At 45.1% G+C, this 18,554-nt stretch overlaps 6 protein-coding genes across 6 annotated transcripts; 3 read left to right on the top strand and 3 right to left on the bottom strand.

Moving 5' to 3' along the window:
* Window positions 1-5,920: 5,920 nt before the first annotated feature.
* On the top strand, window positions 5,921-7,283 carry LOC108094008 (glyceraldehyde-3-phosphate dehydrogenase). Its single transcript, XM_017194435.2, has one exon. It carries the CDS (start codon window positions 6,024-6,026, stop codon window positions 7,230-7,232), a length of 1,209 nt encoding a protein of 402 aa, XP_017049924.1. The 5' UTR covers window positions 5,921-6,023; the 3' UTR covers window positions 7,233-7,283.
* Window positions 7,284-7,379: 96 nt separating this feature from the next.
* On the bottom strand, window positions 7,380-8,829 carry LOC108094009 (protein C1orf43 homolog). Its single transcript, XM_017194436.2, has 2 exons — window positions 8,104-8,829; window positions 7,380-8,037 (listed from the first exon to the last, which is right to left on the bottom strand). The coding sequence occupies exons 1-2, from the start codon at window positions 8,724-8,726 to the stop codon at window positions 7,614-7,616; spliced, it is 1,047 nt and encodes a 348-aa protein (XP_017049925.1). The 5' UTR covers window positions 8,727-8,829; the 3' UTR covers window positions 7,380-7,613.
* Window positions 8,830-8,994: 165 nt separating this feature from the next.
* Window positions 8,995-10,844, bottom strand: LOC108094058 (GPI mannosyltransferase 2). Its single transcript, XM_017194497.2, has 2 exons — window positions 10,656-10,844; window positions 8,995-10,588 (listed from the first exon to the last, which is right to left on the bottom strand). Exon 2 carries the CDS (start codon window positions 10,576-10,578, stop codon window positions 9,223-9,225), a length of 1,356 nt encoding a protein of 451 aa, XP_017049986.1. The 5' UTR covers window positions 10,579-10,588; window positions 10,656-10,844; the 3' UTR covers window positions 8,995-9,222.
* Window positions 10,845-11,061: 217 nt separating this feature from the next.
* Window positions 11,062-17,671, top strand: LOC108093948. Its single transcript, XM_017194344.2, has 8 exons — window positions 11,062-11,644; window positions 11,704-12,031; window positions 12,089-13,163; window positions 13,222-13,693; window positions 14,525-15,542; window positions 15,602-15,735; window positions 15,795-16,123; window positions 16,182-17,671. The coding sequence occupies exons 1-8, from the start codon at window positions 11,144-11,146 to the stop codon at window positions 17,560-17,562; spliced, it is 5,238 nt and encodes a 1,745-aa protein (XP_017049833.1). The 5' UTR covers window positions 11,062-11,143; the 3' UTR covers window positions 17,563-17,671.
* LOC108093950 (ubiquitin-fold modifier 1) lies at window positions 13,695-14,328 on the bottom strand. The gene is made up of 2 exons (XM_017194347.2): window positions 14,242-14,328; window positions 13,695-14,142 (listed from the first exon to the last, which is right to left on the bottom strand). Exon 2 carries the CDS (start codon window positions 14,055-14,057, stop codon window positions 13,794-13,796), a length of 264 nt encoding a protein of 87 aa, XP_017049836.1. The 5' UTR covers window positions 14,058-14,142; window positions 14,242-14,328; the 3' UTR covers window positions 13,695-13,793.
* Window positions 17,672-17,949: 278 nt separating the features above from the next.
* On the top strand, window positions 17,950-18,476 carry LOC108093949 (V-type proton ATPase 16 kDa proteolipid subunit). The gene has a single exon (XM_017194345.2). The coding sequence runs from the start codon at window positions 17,952-17,954 to the stop codon at window positions 18,417-18,419; it is 468 nt and encodes a 155-aa protein (XP_017049834.1). The 5' UTR covers window positions 17,950-17,951; the 3' UTR covers window positions 18,420-18,476.
* The last annotated feature ends 78 nt before the right edge of the window (window positions 18,477-18,554 follow it).

Genomic DNA, 18,554 nt, shown 5'->3' with positions numbered 1-18,554 from the left:
TCATTATTATTGCGATTGTCATGGCGATTGTTGTGGCTGGCTTTGTCTTACCCGCAGCAAATTTACATTTGTGTTTATTTTTAGCCAAGGACGCGCCAAGGACAATAGCCCGGTTGCATTCTAAAATATCTCTCAATCCCGAGCATTTCGCATTCATGACGCTCTGTTATTGCCCCCAGTATCTGCATATGTGCATCTCCACACGACTGCCAAGGATGCTGGCTGTGGAGGAGCCGAGCCAAGGTCCTCGGGATGCTCGGGGCGCAATCAGAAAATTGCATTTCATTCATCTCGGCGAGTCCGAAAACTCGTTAGCCCGCTAACTTGGCCAATTGTCGGCCTATTAGCTGCCGGGCCAACTTCATAAAGCCCAGCCGTGTTTGTCCAACAACTTTGTTTGGGAGGGAACCCATGAATGGAGAGCTGGAGCCGAACCGCCTCTGATGTCTACATTCTGCAGTTATTTATCACCTCTTACACTCGGGTCACGCAAGCCCCGAGTCTCCCATTTCCCATTTCCCATGAATTTCCCTCTTCAGTTTCCATGCCTTGCATGTTTTTGGCACAAATGAAGCGAAAACAAGTGGGGGGCGGGATGAGAGGTATGCGAAGAGTCAACAACTAGCAAAAATGGGTAGAGGCTATATTTGGATCTGAATGCTCTTCCGCATAAATACTTAATACTGACGGTTCCCTCTTCTAAATGGTTATTACTAGGTAGGTTACTAGCAAGCCCCCAAAGTATATTAAAGAGCCTTTACTTCTGAAGCTGAATTTAAAACAATTGCTTTAGTGACCATTAAAACCAACTTTTATTCAACGCCCTAAGCAAACGTCTAGATAAGTTCAAATGGCTGCCAAATAAAATACAGAGCGTTACGAACTTTTTGGCCCAAATGATAAGACCCCCTGGAAGCGCAATAAAGTCATGTGCACGTGCTATAAACAATTATTTATGCAGAAAGTGAAATGGAGACAATATTAACCCCTCACACACTGAGTGCCAAAAGATGGGTCGTGACAATGATAAGGCACTGTAAGTGGCAAATGTCATGAAATAAATTCAGTGGGGCTCATTTCCGTCATATTCGTGCCTCTCTCTCTGGTCGGGATTGATGGTGCCCAAAAAAGTTTCAATTTTCGGCAATTGTCTTAATTTAATTTACGGCAAACAGAAATATGCAAACATTGCTAGATTTATGGGGAACTCGTAATGTATTGCAATGGCCATAAATAAACTGGGGAATTGTTTTATGCATGTGCAATCAAGCATTTGATTTGCATTGTCTTGTTCGAGTTTTGAAACTTGGCTTGCCAAATTCGATTCCTTTCTCGCCACACCAACTGACAACGGATGTCTGCGGACTGACACCAAACATCCTTGGGCCAAGGAAAATTTAACTTGTCGGTCCTCATCATCATCATCATAAAAAAGAAGCTCGAACTTTGACACAAAAGTTTTGTTGCTGCCTTTTTTGCGTTGTCTTCCCCGAATAAAAATGAACAACAGGCTGAATTTCATTCGTGTTTCCTTCTGGCCCGTCCTTCTTTCATATTATTTAAATAATAAATGAGTTTTTGACAGTCGCAGTGAGAAAGTGAGCTGGCCTTTTTGGCTGGTGGGGGTTTTTCACGGCTCTTTCGGGGGTGAGGTGTTAGCTGACAAGTGAAGGAATTGCTCTTGTTCCGTTCCGTTTCGTTTATTCGCTTCAGATACTCGCTCACAACACGATGTTGCCAGAAATAAATAAATCTCTTTAATGTCCCCGCCAAACAGTGCTGGTAGCTCACACTTTTTCCGGGCTGTGCTGCCAAACGAACTCCTCCGGAAAATATGTCAGTCATTGATTATCCGGAAATCTCCTTCCTCAAGGATGAACAAATTCAATTTTGGCTTTGTCAATAAATATTTAAATAACAAGAATAATAATTTGTAATTGCAACCATTATTTTTCGAAAACCAATAAAAAATTAAATAATTATATCATGCCCAAATGTTATTGTCTGGCGGAAGTTGAAAGAAAATTCCTTCAGTCGTGGCTTTCGAATTGGATTTTGGCAGCACTGCCGCCAAAGTTTCTGTGTTCCTTGCTGTTTTAGTGGGCAACAGTTGCTGTGCTTCGCCTTCCCCTACCAAAAGGTTTTCCCGCTTTTCCGGCTTGGCTTCACTACCACATATTTGCTGGTGTTGTTGTTGCTGGTTTTACTGTTGACATTATTGTTGTAGTTAGCCGAGTGGTTGTTGCTGCTTTTGGTAGGTTGCTCCCTCGGTAGCTGAAACATCGCGGCTCTAGTGTAATTGGTTTAGCTAGCAGCTTAACTTTTATGCTATTTGCTGCTGCTCTCGAAGGTAATGAAATTTCATGGCATTTGACTCGCTTTCCCAGTTCAGCAAGGATATGGCCGCTCATACTCAAGCTCACACGAGTGGCTGGCATCCTTTGCGTATACGTAATGTTGTTTTATTTATGGAGCGGCCAACGCAGGCGAGCAGGCATATATCACCGTAATTACTGCACCTGAACCCGTATACTCAATTAATTGTTATTCCATTGAATTTCAATTTGAGGCAATTCCTCACTTGGTCAGTTGGGTCAATTAGTCAAAAGCCACCAGTCGTGGAGAGCTGAAAGTTGAGAGTTTATACAAAAGTTGGTGGAGAAAAACCAACGGGCAAAGAGGTTTAAATGCGGCTGAAGTTGGTAAAAGGGAGGGTCTTGACCATTGAATATACATGTGAGTTTAAGGGAAATCCATTCAATTGGTTTTCCCCCAGCTGCAACGTGTTTTTCCTGCGTTTGAATTTCAAAGAAGTAAGAATGTGTAAGGCCACAACTTTTCTGAAAGAAAATTTCAAAATCCGACTAATTGAAATAAGCTCTATTGAACTGAACTAAGAGCAGTTAGTGAAGTTAAGTTAAAAGATCCCAATGACTGAGCAATGCCCCTAAAATGAAGCAGAAACCATGTACTATTACTTTTCCCAGTGCAACGTAATATCAGATAAAAATATTTTCCCCATCGTTCCCTTTCAAATGGCACGAGTATATTTATTGAAAACTCATTTAGTAAGTTGCCATGAAAGTTCCACGAAAACTTTCAATGCCGCACAAACACACGAGCGGAAAAATGTCATTCCGCATCCGCAAAAATGCAAATTGAATTATATCTAAGCCATTGAATGGGTTGACTTTGCTGTCAGAAAATGTTTGGGTTCTGGATTTGTGTTGCAACTTGCAACCGATTTGTTTGGCAAGAGATATTTTTGGCCAGATTTCGAGTAGGTTACGAATTTCATGACCTGCCAAAAATGCCAAGTTTGCCGGGGAAAAGAAAACGAAATAAACGATTTCCATCTGCCGCATTGGCCCTTTGATTTAATTCCAAGTTCTGGCGAGGACAAGTTGTGGGGCGAACGAAATTCAAATCCCAGCCACGCCCATTTTAGGCACTTGAGCGCACAATTAGCTGTCAGTTTGAATGCGAGCATATAGCCCAGCTGGCTGGGAATGGCCCCGTCTCCTTATCCTTTTGTTCGCCGAAGAGCTCTTTGTTCCCCGAAAATTTGCAGCAGCACAGCACAGCGCACTTGTGCCTGACAATTCAATTTGGAGATGATGTACATCCCGGCTGCTGAGAACTATTGCCGGGTCCTTCTGCAGCTGGCTGTTGAATATTGATCCCCCGGATAATCGCTAAGCAGCCAAACAACATTTTTGCACCCATTCACAGTCGGAATATACAGTCGTATGCCGGCAACCCAGCTGAGGAATGATGGAAAATATATAAGCTCAATGCGATTAGGAAGTGAGGAGCCAAGGAGCCAAGGAGCTCTGAATCTGGAATCTCAAATCCCGATGCTAAGCTGTTCCGCAGCGCATTGACAGCTGTGGAAATTATGGAGGCACTTTGTCCTTCGAAGCTGAAAAACATATAATAAAACAATTGGCACTTCCGCAACATTTCGCAAACGATTTGTTTTCCTGTTCAGCCAGCTTAAGCCTGGTCTGCTTTAATGCCGGCCACGGTCTTAAATATGTTTATCCGGCTTGTGGACCAACTTTAGTGGGGGCTCTTTGTCCGGCCAGCAAGTTAAAGAGGCCCTGGAGGGACATTTACCATTGGTCCTTTCAGTGGGAAAGTACACGAACAAAAAAGTAATCGAAGTGAAGTTAACTATTTAATATTAAATGTGAATTTAGTGCGCTGATGATAACAAAAAAAGGAAGAAGATGCGCTAATATTCCACACTAAATGGGCTTTATGTCTGAGAAATTCACTAAACCTCATTTTTTCTGCGTGTCTAAAGTAACAAACATTTACCATTTCTCTTAATGTTCGATGGTTGTTGAGAACTGTGATTAAGATTAAGAATGTTGTTGCAAACAAGAATCTCACATATATATTCTAACATTGCTTGCGGCTGTTAAACCTTAGTTCAGTGATCACCCCAAATCGGATTAAACTCTCAGCTCGAGCTTACCTTCGTAAATAGTTAAAACTTTGGAGAGAAGAAATTGCCATAACGCTACCCTATCATCATTGTTTTATCTACAAATTTATTGCATATATTCCATACTTCAACACTTTGTCAAACTTTGGCTTAAGCTGCTTTTTAAATGGGATTTGAATGCTAAAATGTGTGCTGCTCCTGTTGCTCTTTTAACCCATTTCTCAGCGGCGACTCTCGGCAGACAAGTTTCAAATTTGAAAGTTTTTCGCATAAATTTCAAGTAGCACCCGCCCCGCAACCAAACTGGAATGAAAACAGGGACACTAAAGTAAACAAGCTAACCCCCCAACAAAGTTGCAAGGGTTCCGGACCCCAGCTTAGAGCCCTTAACTGCTCGACCAAAGACCATAGAATAAACTTAAATTTGATGGGATTTGATGGGGAGCATTTAAAATTTATGGCACCTACGGATTCCGAGTTCAAACATAAATGATACAATGAGGCGGAGTTTGCAGTTCGGCGCTGGCGTTTTCCGGGTCTTGCAACTGCGGTTGCTGCGATTACTGCAACAATTTCGTAATCAGCCGCGGCCCCAATAGGAAAACTCACCACAGGACCCGGAGAGTCCAGTTTTCCTTGCCAAAGAGAGAGACTCCCGGCGCTCAGTTGGAAATTTCCTGCGGGGGCGTACAAATGTTGCCTGCAACATGTTGCCAGCCGTCCTGCTGTTGCTTCAGCATCATAAATATTCAACAAAGTTAAGTTGTCATAGCTAGTTGAAGACTTGTTTCCCACACTCCGCGTCCAGGTCGATAGAAGAGTGGGGTCCCCACTGAAAGCCGAACGAAAAAACAACTTCAATTCAATATATTTCCAGCCAAGTCATGGGCCGAAGGGGCAGATGGCTACCGGGAATGGAAATTTCTATGGCTGATGGCCGTCATCTGGTATGCCCAAAAAGGAACCACACACGGAAAAAAGGCCCAAGGTTACTTGTTCACTTTGTGTGTTCGTAAAAGACATACATTTGATTCTTTACTGCTTTTCTTTGGAGCCTAAAAATGATATATAGACAAATTAAGCTTGGTGGAGTAAGCGATACAGTTGATTGAAGTAAAGTTGATTGAAGTGTGAATGTTGTGAGTTATACTCTCTAAGTTCATTCCAATTTTGAAAGCCTATAATCCTAATTTTTTCAGGTGTAAGAAAGGGTGGGGTCCCGAAGGAGTGAGGCATTTCACACAAAGGTGAGTAATGACCCTTGAAGCTGGGTTTTCTATGCCCGTGAATGTGTGTGAGCAGCAATTTGGAGGCCACTCCCACTTTCTTAAACCTCCAGACAATTTGGACTGGGCGTTCCCGAAGGTTATTGTAATTTTGTTTCGTGAGAAGCTTTGGCAGGTGGCCGAGTTCGATTGATTTATACCCAGCTGCGTAATTATGTATGTATGCCTACCGTCAGGGGGCCACAAGACCCAGCTCCGATCTGAGGCGGCTAAGATCCGGAAATCATTTTATTTTAATCCAAAGAGTCGGGTAAATTTGTAGTCAAAATTTACTTAGTGCCAAGATGTCCACCATCGGAATCAATGGGTTTGGGCGCATCGGAAGGATGTTTGCCCGCCAGGCTCTCGTCCTCAAGGATGTCCAGATACTGGCCATCAACGACCCCTCGCTGGATCCCAAGTACCTGGCCTACATGCTGCGCTACGACTCCACCCACGGCCAGTTCAATCAGAAGATATCCATAGAGGGAAACTCGCTGGTCGTGAATGACAAGAAGATCCAACTGCTGAAGGAGCCAGATCTCAAGAACGTGAAGTGGGGTGACCTCGGCGTGCACACCGTGGTGGAGTGCTCCGGTCGATTTACCACCCTGAAAGCCTGCCAAGCGCACCTGGATAGTGGTGCCAAGAAAGTAGTCATCTCCGCTCCGTCGGCCGATGCTCCGATGTTTGTCTGTGGAGTGAATTTGGATAAATATAAACCCGAAATGACTATAATTTCGAATGCCTCTTGCACCACAAACTGTCTGGCGCCGATGGCCAAGGTCGTCCACGATAACTTCGAAATAACCGAGGGCCTGATGACCACCGTGCATGCGGCCACTGCCACCCAGAAGATCATCGACGGACCCAGCAGCAAACTATGGCGAGATGGGCGCAGTGGCATGACCAACATCATCCCGGCTGCCACGGGAGCTGCCAAGGCAGTGGGTAAAGTTATCCCGGAACTCAACGGAAAGCTCACGGGCATGGCTTTCCGAGTGCCGGTGCCCAATGTCTCGGTGGTGGACCTGACTTGCCGTCTCAAGAAACCCGCCAAAATGGAGGACATCAAGAAGGTCATCAAATCGGCGGCCGAAGGCGAAATGAAGGGCATTCTGGGTTACGTGGAGGAGGAGGTGGTATCCACTGACTTTAACGGCTCACGCTTTGCCTCCGTCTTCGATGCCAAGGCGTGTATTGCCTTGAATGACAACTTTGTGAAGCTGATCAGTTGGTACGATAATGAGACAGGCTACTCCTGCCGACTCCTGGACTTGGTTCTCTACTCCCAGTTAGCCGATCAATGTGCCGAGATGGAGAAGGAGGATGATTCTTGTAAAAAGGATGATCCTTGTAAAAAGGATGATCCTTGTAAAAAGGATGATCCTTGTAAAAAGGATGATCCTTGTAAAAAGGATGATCCTTGTAAAAAGGATGATCCTTGTAAAAAGGATGTTCCTTGTAAAAAGGATGATCCCTGTAAAAAGGATGATCCTTGTAAAAAAGGATGATCCTTGTAATAAGAATGATCCTTGTAATAAAAATGATCCTTGTAAAACATAGCACGATTCTTGCTAGAACAAAAAGTTTCCTTGTAGGTAAAGTGTTAATTATTTGATGACTTTCTTCAAAATTAAAAGAAAACTTAAGGTGACCCGTATTATTGAAGTTTTGATTACCTTATATCATGTTTATTAAGCGCAAGATTTTTGCTTGAAACTACAGGAGTTAAACTTAAATTTCTTTAATTCTTCTTAATTTCTAAAAGCTGCTTAAAATTAATTTTTGGACTGCCAAGAAAACGCAACAAAGACCAATAAGCATTAAATGGTACAACTTCTGGTTTTTTTCTGAGAACACTTTATCCAAATTAGCGGAGGTTCCTTGAAAGCTTAGACATTGCTGGAGTTCCGCTGAAATTGTGTCGACGAAATGCTCTTAATCTCGTTGTCCTCCATGGTCCCTGCATCACTGTTCTGATGATGATCGGCCTCAACGATAATGTCGTCTAGCGTGGGCGTCTTAATTCTATTCCGTATGATTAGATCACGGTCGGATGGCGCCTGCAAGTGAAGAGGATTGGTGGCAAGCTCGGCGTCCCCATCGCCACCTGCAGCATTGCCGCCCTGGAGACCAAGCGTTAAGTTAACCTTTGCATGCTGACCAGTCGTGAGTTCACTGCTTGGCTGAACATTTTCCAAAGTAGTTGGCGGTCGCAGACGAGCAGGATCCAGCAAGGAATGCATTTTTGTCTGTTTCCGAGGCGTTCGAGCGGGCGAAGCCTTGCGGGAATTGTAGTTTTTAAGCTGTTTAGAACTACGAAAACAAAAATAGGATTTCTTGTTGAAAAAGTTTTCTTTGGAAAAGATACACTAAACTTACGCCTCCAGCAGTTTTAGCAGCAAATGATGATAGGCCTCGTACTCATCCTTTCCGAATTCATTAGGATCGTGGCGGGCATGCTCATACATGTCGCAGTACTGGTGAATCATCCTCTGGCCGGCACCGTTTAACGTGACCGACAAAGTGGTCAACAGGAAGGCCCTTAAACTCTCGGGAGCGTGCCGCGAACTACCATCCGCTCTCGCAATCTCTGTTTCTAATAGTTTTACATCGTCCACTGCTTTCATGCGGTAGTAGTACGGTGGAAGTGCCTCCGGCTCGGGCTGAACAATGTACTTGTCGCCGTCGTTCCACAACAGCTTCGGTTCCTGCGTTATCTTTTGGATGCAGTCCAGCCGCCGCTCAATCTCCTTTCTAAGAGCTTTTTTGGCATCGTTGCCTACCGGAACGTGGGGTCCGCGACGTCCTCGCAGCTGAAAGCGCATTATTTGGCGCTTTGCGAAGATAAACAACATCAGACAAGTAAGAACTCCTCCGCTGATGATGATAATTATCATCACTCCTGACAGCTGTTCCATGTTCCCGAGCACTTTGCTGGTCTTCTCCTGGAGACTCGGCGCGGCGTAGTCGCCCACCTTGTGCAGTCGCAGATGGCCATCCATGGCAATCACGGGTGTCCTCTAGGATGTCGGACTATAAACAATTTTCTGGTAAATTTTTTTCTTTATTGTTTGGATCTGCGACCCAAAACAGCTGATTGTCAGTGTGACCGTAAAGACCAGAAAAAAATAAGTGGATCATGTAAATATACTAAGAAAATACTAATCAATTGTTTAAAAAAAACCGCTACACATTTTATTTGAAATGTACATAAGCGTTAGATAAGTTGAACGTTTTTTCAAGTAGTATTTATTAATTATCTATATTAACTTTCTCGGCAAAATTGTCAACAATTTTTATTAAGCATGTTTTAAAAGATCAAGGTTTTTATAGATAATGGGAAACTTTTACAGGAAATCAATACTTTTGAGCGCCTCAACACTATCACTTCAATTTGGAGAGCCTGGACGATTATTTACACACTAAAAAGCAATCTCTGCGGATGAACAGTCTCTTTGGCAACCAACTACTCCTAAGCGTAAACATTCCTTAAGTAGCTCACGTCCATGGGTAATTGTTGGTAAACAGCACGGTTCCCACCAAACTGTAAGTGGTGCACCATATAAAGAGAGCTCCCGCCTTGGAACGCAGTTTCAGCTTTGCAAGCGTTTTGGGCATGTGATCGGCTGCAAACCAGTAGAAAACGGGAGTGGCCGACGCCAGGAGTCGCGTGGACACCTGAATGTGCACAAATACAGTGCAAACAAGGGTGAGAAACGCAGCGTGCAGAACGAAGGGGAATGTGACATGCTCCTTGACTAGTTCCCTGTAGCCGGACGGCGTAACCTTCGCCCAGACATCTTTAATGAACTGGCGTAGGTAATCGTAGCAGTGCCAGTGCATGAAGCTAAGCATGGGCAGGGCCAGCAGAAAGTTAGGCAGCTGTTTCCACTTGTAGTACCGCAGAAATCCTACATCCCAGTAGTGTGACTGCACGTAGGTGTACGGGAACGGCAGCGTGTACTGGCACCATGGAGATCCCTCCGATCCCTGTCCTGATATAAGGTACTTCCTTTCCTCTGCGTAGTTCACAACGTGATGCGGGTGGTTTACCGTCATGGACGGTAAGCAGTACAGCCGATAGATGTAGAAATAGTAGGTGTGCAGAATCCCTACGGCTCCCAGAATGGTTAGGGCCATCTGCGTCAGCTGCCAGAAGGATGTTGGTTCCTTGCCCTTGACCAGCAGTTGGCGGGCGAAGAAGTACACCGGAAATCCTACGGTGATCAACCCGTTTGAACGGCATACCACACAGGCGGCTAAAGCTGCTCCTAAACGAATGAACCGAAAGTTGTCGGTTGGTTTCAGGCACTCCAGCATCAAATGGAAGCTGGCGAAGGCGAAGAAGGACTCTGAGTAGGCGGCCGTAAAGAAAATGCTGGCCGGATTAAAACAGTAGATCAGAGCAGCATTCCAGCTTTTGTTAAGGTCGTTAAATATCAGGTGGGTTAGCTGGAAAAGAAGATTAGCCGACTCGCAAAACAACCAGAGGTTCACTGCCACTGCTACGACTAGCAGGATGGATTCCTGGGACAAAGGCACCCCGACAAACTCCAGTGCCTGTGCAATGTGACGTACCACAACCGGATAAAGTGGGTAGAAGGCCAGGGTGTTCTCGTATGAGTAAAGATTTCCAGCTATGTGCAGAAAGTACTCTCCGTCCCAGTGCCTCAGTCCTCCTAAGCAGCGCTTGACCAGCTTGTCCAGCCACTCGCAACATTGCTTCTGCTCGCCTGACACCGGCATCCGGAATACATCTGGTCTGTGCTCCGGCAGGGCTCCATTAGACACCATTTGGACCAAGAGCACGATAAGGCGACTGGCCAACGCCAACTTCGTAACTTTCTCTGTCATTTTCTAGTTTCTAGAGCGTTGGGTGGAGTCGTTCATCATTCGCCGGGCATGTGATTCATGTTTAATCGCGGGCTTACCTTACGACTATTTCGACGGTGTTGATCTCCTGGTCGGGATACTCCTCTGGCGGAAAGAAGCGTTGGCTGCTTGGGTGCTTTTCAGGCTACCTTCTCTTCCGGTGGCATTTGCTTTGATAAGCGGCTATTATTTTATATTATTTTTGGGCAGGAGCCCGGAAAAGCAGAGCATGGTGTGACCAGAGTGAATAAATATATGTTGCACAAAACATCGATACATTGTTAGATAAAAAATTATTGCTTAAAGTCTATTTTTTAGAATATAAATTAAATATTTTTTAAATAAACCAACTTTTTTAAATGTTTAATAGTTATTAAAGAACTATTTATTAAGACATATAATATTCGATGTTATTGATGCTATCGGCCACGGTACCACCACTGACATTAAAACTGAGTGGCGGCATTTCGTGTAAACATTGTGAGCGTTTTTGTTCTGCGCTTTCGTGAAGTAACATCGGAATTTAATCTATAAATGAAGCTCCGAGATGCCAAACAGTGCCAAAAAGACGGAGTCTACACGGAGCAATAGCTCGACTCCACGAAGACCACGTAAGCGGCGCCGGGTAGACCGCCAGAGCCTGGATTCACAGTTGGATGAGGATGCCAAGGAGATCGATCGCCGGCTGCGAAAGGTGGCCAAGGAGAACTCAATTAGCACCGAGGACATGCAAAAGGTGGTGAGAAAGGTGGTGCGCAACGATCATGTATTGGCATTGGTCACCTTGAAAGCAGAGGATGAGCTGGCGCGGGAGAAGCTGGAGTCAGCGGAGCAGCAGAAACGAGGTGCTATCATTATCACTGACACTCCGTCCGTACCGAAACTCACCCGTGCCAAAGCACGTGAGCTGAACTGCACTCCTGGCATTTCCTTGCCCCAGCTTAACGAAACTCCCACCGACAATGATGGGATTCAGGCTTTGATAAGGGAGGATTTGCACTCCGACGAGGATGACGAGGAGTACACCTTTAAGGAGGAAGATTTTCATGTAGGTGATACATATACATAAGAAGCTTGAGTTGTGCTAAAACCCTATTTTAACCGTAGTCCGACGATGATCAGAATACCACAGCATCGGATTTCGACTCCAACCCTTGCACACCCCAAACACCACTCACTGCCAATGAGGAATCCCCCGTTAAATTTTCTGACGACGGTTGCTTTAAGGTGCCGTTTGATAAGAATCTCGACAAGGAGGATCTGCGTATAGCTACCAGAACGCGCTCCAAATTCTGTCTACAGCAGACCACAATCGAGGACTTGCAGTCGGAATTTGTTCCGCCTGATGTGGAGCCCAGTGATGTAGTAGAGAACGAAATGACCGCCACGGATGCGGATTGGATGCAGTTCCTTAACGACTTCACAAAGCCTCTGAGTGAGTGACCCTTTTTACAGATTTTAAAGTGGTTCTTTTAACTCTTGCTTCATGCAGACAACACTGTTCTGGGCGATGATGATGATCCCATTAACGATCCGGAGTATGAGGCCGCTGATCACTTGGAATCAGAGTATGAAAATGCAGAGGAGCTACGCGATGTAAACATATCCAAAAAGGAGTTGACTGACCTCGTATCTGAACTATTTGCTGGGCTGCTGCAAGAGGGAGTTTCTCTGGAATCAATTGAATTGGAAACCCCACAGAAATTCATAGAAAGTGCCAACGTTTCAATGGCTCCTGTTGATCAGGTTACCCGGAATATTGATTTTGACGGTCAAACAGTACTTAATGGACATCAGCCTGAGCCAGCCTACCAACCAAGTACAATTCTCCCACCATGTCAAGAAAACAATTTAAGCATGGTCATTCCCGTTCCCGTGGCTGTGGTGCAGGGTGAAAATCTTGGATCATCGCCTTGCAAGGTTGTTAACATACCGTCAGATGCTTTAGGTGCTCCTCCAGAACTTATAGCCGTACCAATACCGGGACAACCCAATTGCTTCCAACTGGCCAAAGTTGTAGCCAATGACTCCACTTTTATAAGTCCTCCATTGGCAGAAGAATCGACCCAGGATTACTCCAACTTGGAGCCAATTCAACCTCCCATTTTAACGAAAAACCTTGAAGATCGCTACGACAAACCGTATGATACAAATTTTACCAGTGAATACATATCGGTAAAGAGACATGTTTATTCGGAATATGATGATCATTTTGAGAACCTGCGTAATGTGCAGCCACCAAACATAAATAATCTCGCCAGAAGCAGGGGATTCACCAAATCCCAGCATGACATGCTTCAGCAGCAGCTTCGTATCCACACCCAGATGCTGACTCAAAGCTTTCTACAAACCTATTCCCACCCCACTTTTTATCCCATGGCCAAACAGCCCAAGGAAATGCTGGAGGAACTCCACACCAAGGCAAACAAAAATGCCAGCTTTAATTGCTGGAACCTAAAGGAAGCTGTGCAGCTGGTAAGGAAGTGGGAGCACGATCTGTGTAGTGATGAATTTAAGGAGGAGAACGAGAAGATGATGGAGTTTATCAACAAGGAAACCGATTTGACGTAAGTGCAGGATTACTATTGATAATACAGTCTTATTCATGAGCTTTCGTTATATCAGTGATGGAACAACACGTCAGGTTCCTAGGCTAGCTCCTCGTATTATGGATCTCATGCTGGATAGTCGAGTGTTTATGTATCCTCAGTACCTTCCCCGCATGGCTTTTCAGCCAAAATTCGCGCAAGTAACTGCCTATGCGCCCTCCGAGTATCAGCTGATTGCCATCGGTCTGGAGAAGCACATGGAGGCCATTAAAAAAGCTAATAGACCTTTGCGGAAGGGTGCAGATCCCATCCGTGTTGCCTGCAAGCGAATGGCTAAAGATACGATTTATGGCAAGACAGGCCGCCGAATTTTCATGAAGGTTACCGAGCTTCGTGAATCGAAACAGTACAATCCAGTAAAGTATTTTCTTGAACGCGAGCGAGCGCCTCCAGCCAACCACATCCTTTGGGGTTTCGAAGGTGGACTTGTTAGAACTCCCCGAGAACGTCACAAGGAGCTGCCCAGTGGGTGGCAATACTACATTGAGGTAGGTATTCGATTAATTACTACCGATTAAGTAATTTAAATTTTAATAAGCATTCAAAAAGGGGAAATCTCATAGGGACAATACGCAGGGATTAGGTAAACTAGCTTATTTGGTGGCCCACCCGATCTCTAGGTATGAGACGCAGCTCAGATCCGTGCTTCAGGAACACATTTCCTGCGGTTTGCTGAGGACTTATGCCAATGCCATCGTCCGTGATAATAGCACTTGTCTCCGGCGGAACTTTGAACTCTTCGGAAGCAAATTTCAGCACGGCTGTGAAGGGAGTTCCCTCCGGAACACTGAGCACCTTGAATGGCAGCTTGGGGTCCGAAGTTAGCGTGATTTTAAAGGTTACTTTGCTCATATTGGAATGTGTAGACGTGGTCAGTTTTGATTTCCTCCTTTTTTAACGGGTATCCGGAATATGTAAAAAGTGTAATTCCTGGGCTCTGTTGGAAATAGATAGGATAGTTATAAAAATGTTTTTTTTGTGAAATATTTTTGGTGTTATTTTGTTTAAAAACCAAAAAATATGTTGTCGCTCTTACTTTTAGTGCAGTCAAAAGTTCGATAGGCAGATAGCAAGTTATCGTCAGTGCTGGGAACTACTTCGATTGCTCAACGTCGAATTGTACCTGACTAGGTACCATTTTATTTGGTACTGTTTTTTTAAATTTGCCATTTTTATTAGCCGTTGGAACATAGTTATCCGATCAGTGGTAATCGCTGGTTAGGTTGCCCCTATTCGTGTTATCGATAGTTATGTTAAGTGCTTTTGCCATCGCTGGGTGTTTATAAATTGCGGAAATTTTTAATTGCGACTTTTTGCAGAAAACCTGGGAACAGAAGCGCACCCGACGCAATTTTAAAGCGTTGAGAGCGTCCTCACAAGCCAGTGCCTCGTATTTAGAGTTTGTGCGAGAGGCGGTCGGCGAGGATTTGCTGCTGCCGGAGAGTTTTGGCCAGGCTGCAGTACCCGATGGCAGTGCCGCTGGTTCGGAGCAGCTTAGGGATTGTAAATCAAGGCAGAATCCAGCGCAGAGGAAGCCACGCCCAGCGGAACAGCCCTCCCTGCTCACTATCAATGTAAATTATGTTTTTGGCGGCCATGCGAACAAGGGAAACTTACCCGGAGTGTCTGGGGTATCAGTGCCTTTTGTGTCCGGTGGTAGTTTGGCGGACAATGTGCTGAACATCAATCGCAGCTTGGTTACCAGTTCCCAGTGCAGTGATATTCTCGCTCTACCGCCTGCTCCTCCGCCACTGGCCAAAGATGCTCCGCCCGCCATAAACTACAAAGTAGACGAGTTTACAAATACTCTGCAGATCTGCGAATTGGAAGACTCCTGCGAGGTTGTACAGCAGGAGCTGTTGCCTGAGCAAGAAAGTAACGCCTCCGTTGTGGGCAAAAACGCCAAGAGGGCTCGCTACCAAATCTTTAAGCCAAAGGTTCAATCCTGCAATAAATCGCGAAAGGGATCAACGCCAGGCCGGTGTCGCTACCACAAATTGCGCGAACGTTTGCGCCATAAATTGAGCAAGCGTTGCCATTCGCTAATCACTGAATACGGATCCTACCTGCGTCGACGCACGGAAAAATATAAAGCCTGCGAGTTGGTACAGCTCGTTCACACTCGTTTCGTGGCCCTGGAACTGTACACCCAACTGCTGGTCGATTTAATGATGTTCTGCAGCACCACCACTCCAAAACCGGCAACGGCAACTCAGCCAAAAAGATCCAGAAGTGACGATGAGGCAGCTAAGCTCAAAAGAGCCAACCGCCAGGAGGAGTTGCTGCGTCATATGCTCAAGCCGGACTCTGCAGAGGAGAGCAATCGCAAAGATGCCAGTAAGTTTATACTTTGTTTCCCATCCAGTGAATAGATACTTATTAAAACAATCGTATAGTTTTCGCGCTAAATTTCTACGACAAAGTAGAGGAGGCCCTGCTGAATGCTGATCGCATAGAGGACTGCAGAAAATTTAATAGTCTGCTGCAGAACTTTGATCCCAGGCAAGAGAAAGTCTCATCTCTTTATCTGGTAAGGGTCTTTATCAAGCTGTCGTAAATGCGTTCTTAAATATTTGGTTTATCCCACAGAAAGTGGAACAAATCTTACTACCCGATCATCCGGAGTTGGCAGAAGTATTCCTTAACTTTTTGCTACCTGCTGAGGCCGCCGAGATAGGGAAATTCTTTGAACACTTTATGATTAGCAATGCCACCAACTTCATCAACAAACTCAACATTTACTTTAGCAAGCAACCTGCTCAGATCAGAAAAATATATGCCTGTCTCAGCGAGTTGGCCGAATTGCCCAATGTCAGCATGAAAAAAGTTGAAAACAAGATAATGCCCTTGCTCAAGGGCAATCAGTTTTTGGTCGACTGGTTTGTGCAACAATTTCCTCAGGGAAAGCCCCCTAAAAGGTAAGGAAATAAACAATATAAATCATTAACTTTTAAATATAATTTAATTATTTTGTAGAATCCTGTCTCCTGTGGAGACTATTAATATGCATGATGTCCAAAACAACACTACGGGAGAATTTACGGAGACGGTTCACGAGTTTTTGGATGTACCTACTCCAAGTAAACCTGGCTGCCACTTGAAATATATTAATGGTCGAATATTCTATGGGGCTAAGATCCTGCTACCTGCCAAGCTTTCCTTTATGGCTGCTAGTATTTACAATGAGCAGTCTCATGACGTGCCAACGGTCTCCAGTGAATCCCTGACTTGTGCTCATGGTATCCGTGCTCAGGGAGAGAAACTTCTTAGTTTGGCTGCCAACGCGGATAGCGACGATGCTGCAGATCGGAGTGAGGAGGATGATGCCAGTCGCGCTTTGGTGATAGATACAACGGGCGATGAGCAGAACAGTTGCTCATCCATCGAAATGTGCGACGAGGCGGGTTTAAGAGCGCATGCAATTCGATTGAATGCCAGTTTATATTCAAACTCCAGCTTTGGTAATGCAACCACCAGTACGCCTAATGTGGGCCACTCTCACGGCCACCATCATCCGCATGCTAAGAAAACTGCCATTAACTTTGGTGAAATATCGCCCCGCAGGCAGTCCACGTTAAACAACTCGGGAATGAGTCCTTTATCGGCGACGAACCATAGCTCTCCTCATGTAGACAAAAGAAAATCACCCACCAAAAAGATTCGATCTCCTCTAAATCAATCAGGGAGGCAACGGGCCAATAACCAACCTATGGTGGTAATCCATGAGTCACCGTCTACCTCCTCGCCAGCCATAGAGTGCGCCAAACGATTGCGAACGCTGATCGATCAGGAAAGTGTTCGGGATGCGGCGGACACAAAGGCGGGCATACGGATTATAGCGCAGGCCAAACAGCATGCACCTACGCCACCAATTAGCGGCAGTCTGGCACCCGTTACCAAAATTGAGGTTGAAAGCCAGGACGAGGGTGAAGAGAACATTCAAGTTTTCACGCCCCTTAAAATGGATCTGGACCATTCGGAGGAGGAGCTGGAACCCCTGCATGTCAGTGCGGGCAATACACCACAGCACGTGATTACCACGCAATTCGACAGTGACGAGGACTGCAAGCTGGATGTTGTGGCCACGCTAGCCAATTGCTCTCCCACCGAAGATCAGCCAGCTTCCGCATCTACATCAACTGTCAGCGCGTCTCAATCTGAGTCTGGCAGTTCCCACTCAGCTCCCTGGACTCGCGAAGAGGACAAAGTTATTCTAATCGAAATGAAAATGGGGGCTCGCGATAGAGAGCAGCTTATAAGGCGAATTTGCGCCAAGCTTAAGCATCGCAGCGTAGGCGAACTGCGCGGAAGACACCAGTTCCTCATGGACTTTCTATCTAAACTACAGGGCAAGTAAGCTTTGCCCTAAATATTTTCGTGTGTATTATACAAGCTGAAATAGGTTACTAGACTAAGTTTAGCATAACTGTACATATCTAATGAAGCCAATCAAGTGGTTACACTTATCGTCTTGTTTTCTTCGTTAAACCTTGAATATTTAAAAATTTATTTAAGCTAAAAATGACTAAGAAAGATATAAAGTGATCAATGGGTGGATTAAGAATATTAAGCGTCAAACTTGAATTTCTTTTTTTAAATCGTGTACATATGTGGAAATTATATGTTTTACAATCACTGAGAATTTAACGTCTTTACACTTATTTTATAAAAGTGGAATAATCAAAAAACCTTCACAGAATTCTTCAACAGTATTCGACTTTTAAATATAAATCACTGCATTGAAAGATGGAGCCCTCTTTGGACCAACCGGAATACGCCGTCTTCTTCTGCGTGATGGGCGCCGTGTCGGCCATTGTCTTCTCGACGTTGGGAGCTGCCTATGGAACCGCTAAGGCCTCCGTTGGAATCTCATCGATGTCGATCAAGCATCCGCAGCTGATCATGAAGGCGATCGTTCCGGTGGTCATGGCTGGCATTATAGCCATTTACGGGTTGGTGATTGCGGTTCTGCTGGCGGGCTCAATCGTCAATCGCCATAGCGCCTACAAGGGATTCCTGAATCTTAGTGCTGGACTGGCTGTGGGTGTTTCTGGGATGGCGGCTGGAATTGCTATTGGCGTTGTGGGGGAGGCTGGAGTCCGGGGATCTGCCCAGCAGCCAAAAATATTTGTAGCTGTCATCCTTATTCTGATATTCGCAGAGGTCTTGGGTCTGTATGGTCTCATTGTGGCCATTTACTTGTTTACCAAGTGATTCGGTGGCAATAAACATGTTTCATTCTATGAAGCATTTTACATTTACAAAATGGAACCGGTTTTAGTTTGTTTCCTCAGGTGGTGGCTCCAAACTTCAAACTATTTACTTAGCTGAAAGAGCTGGGTCGTCTTC

Source organism: Drosophila ficusphila, unplaced genomic scaffold, assembly GCF_018152265.1.
Source record: "Drosophila ficusphila isolate 14025-0441.05 unplaced genomic scaffold, ASM1815226v1 contig_414, whole genome shotgun sequence".
Taxonomy (NCBI): Eukaryota; Metazoa; Arthropoda; class Insecta; order Diptera; family Drosophilidae; genus Drosophila; species Drosophila ficusphila.
This window is presented reverse-complemented; position numbering and strand designations above follow the sequence as displayed.

Excerpts from the sequence above, each read along its gene's own strand:
- LOC108093948 (XM_017194344.2), top strand. The coding sequence starts at position 11,144 with ATGCCAAACAGTGCCAAAAAGACGGAGTCTACACGGAGCAATAGCTCG. Across the intron at positions 13,694-14,524 it reads GGTGGCAATACTACATTGAG|AAAACCTGGGAACAGAAGCG; the intron begins GTAGGTATTCGA and ends GACTTTTTGCAG. Across the intron at positions 15,736-15,794 it reads AAGTCTCATCTCTTTATCTG|AAAGTGGAACAAATCTTACT; the intron begins GTAAGGGTCTTT and ends TTTATCCCACAG.
- LOC108093950 (XM_017194347.2), bottom strand. The coding sequence starts at position 14,057 with ATGAGCAAAGTAACCTTTAAAATCACGCTAACTTCGGACCCCAAGCTG.
- LOC108094009 (XM_017194436.2), bottom strand. The coding sequence starts at position 8,726 with ATGGATGGCCATCTGCGACTGCACAAGGTGGGCGACTACGCCGCGCCG. Across the intron at positions 8,038-8,103 it reads CTGCTAAAACTGCTGGAGGC|TTCTAAACAGCTTAAAAACT; the intron begins GTAAGTTTAGTG and ends TTGTTTTCGTAG.
- LOC108094058 (XM_017194497.2), bottom strand. The coding sequence starts at position 10,578 with ATGACAGAGAAAGTTACGAAGTTGGCGTTGGCCAGTCGCCTTATCGTG.
- LOC108094008 (XM_017194435.2), top strand. The coding sequence starts at position 6,024 with ATGTCCACCATCGGAATCAATGGGTTTGGGCGCATCGGAAGGATGTTT.
- LOC108093949 (XM_017194345.2), top strand. The coding sequence starts at position 17,952 with ATGGAGCCCTCTTTGGACCAACCGGAATACGCCGTCTTCTTCTGCGTG.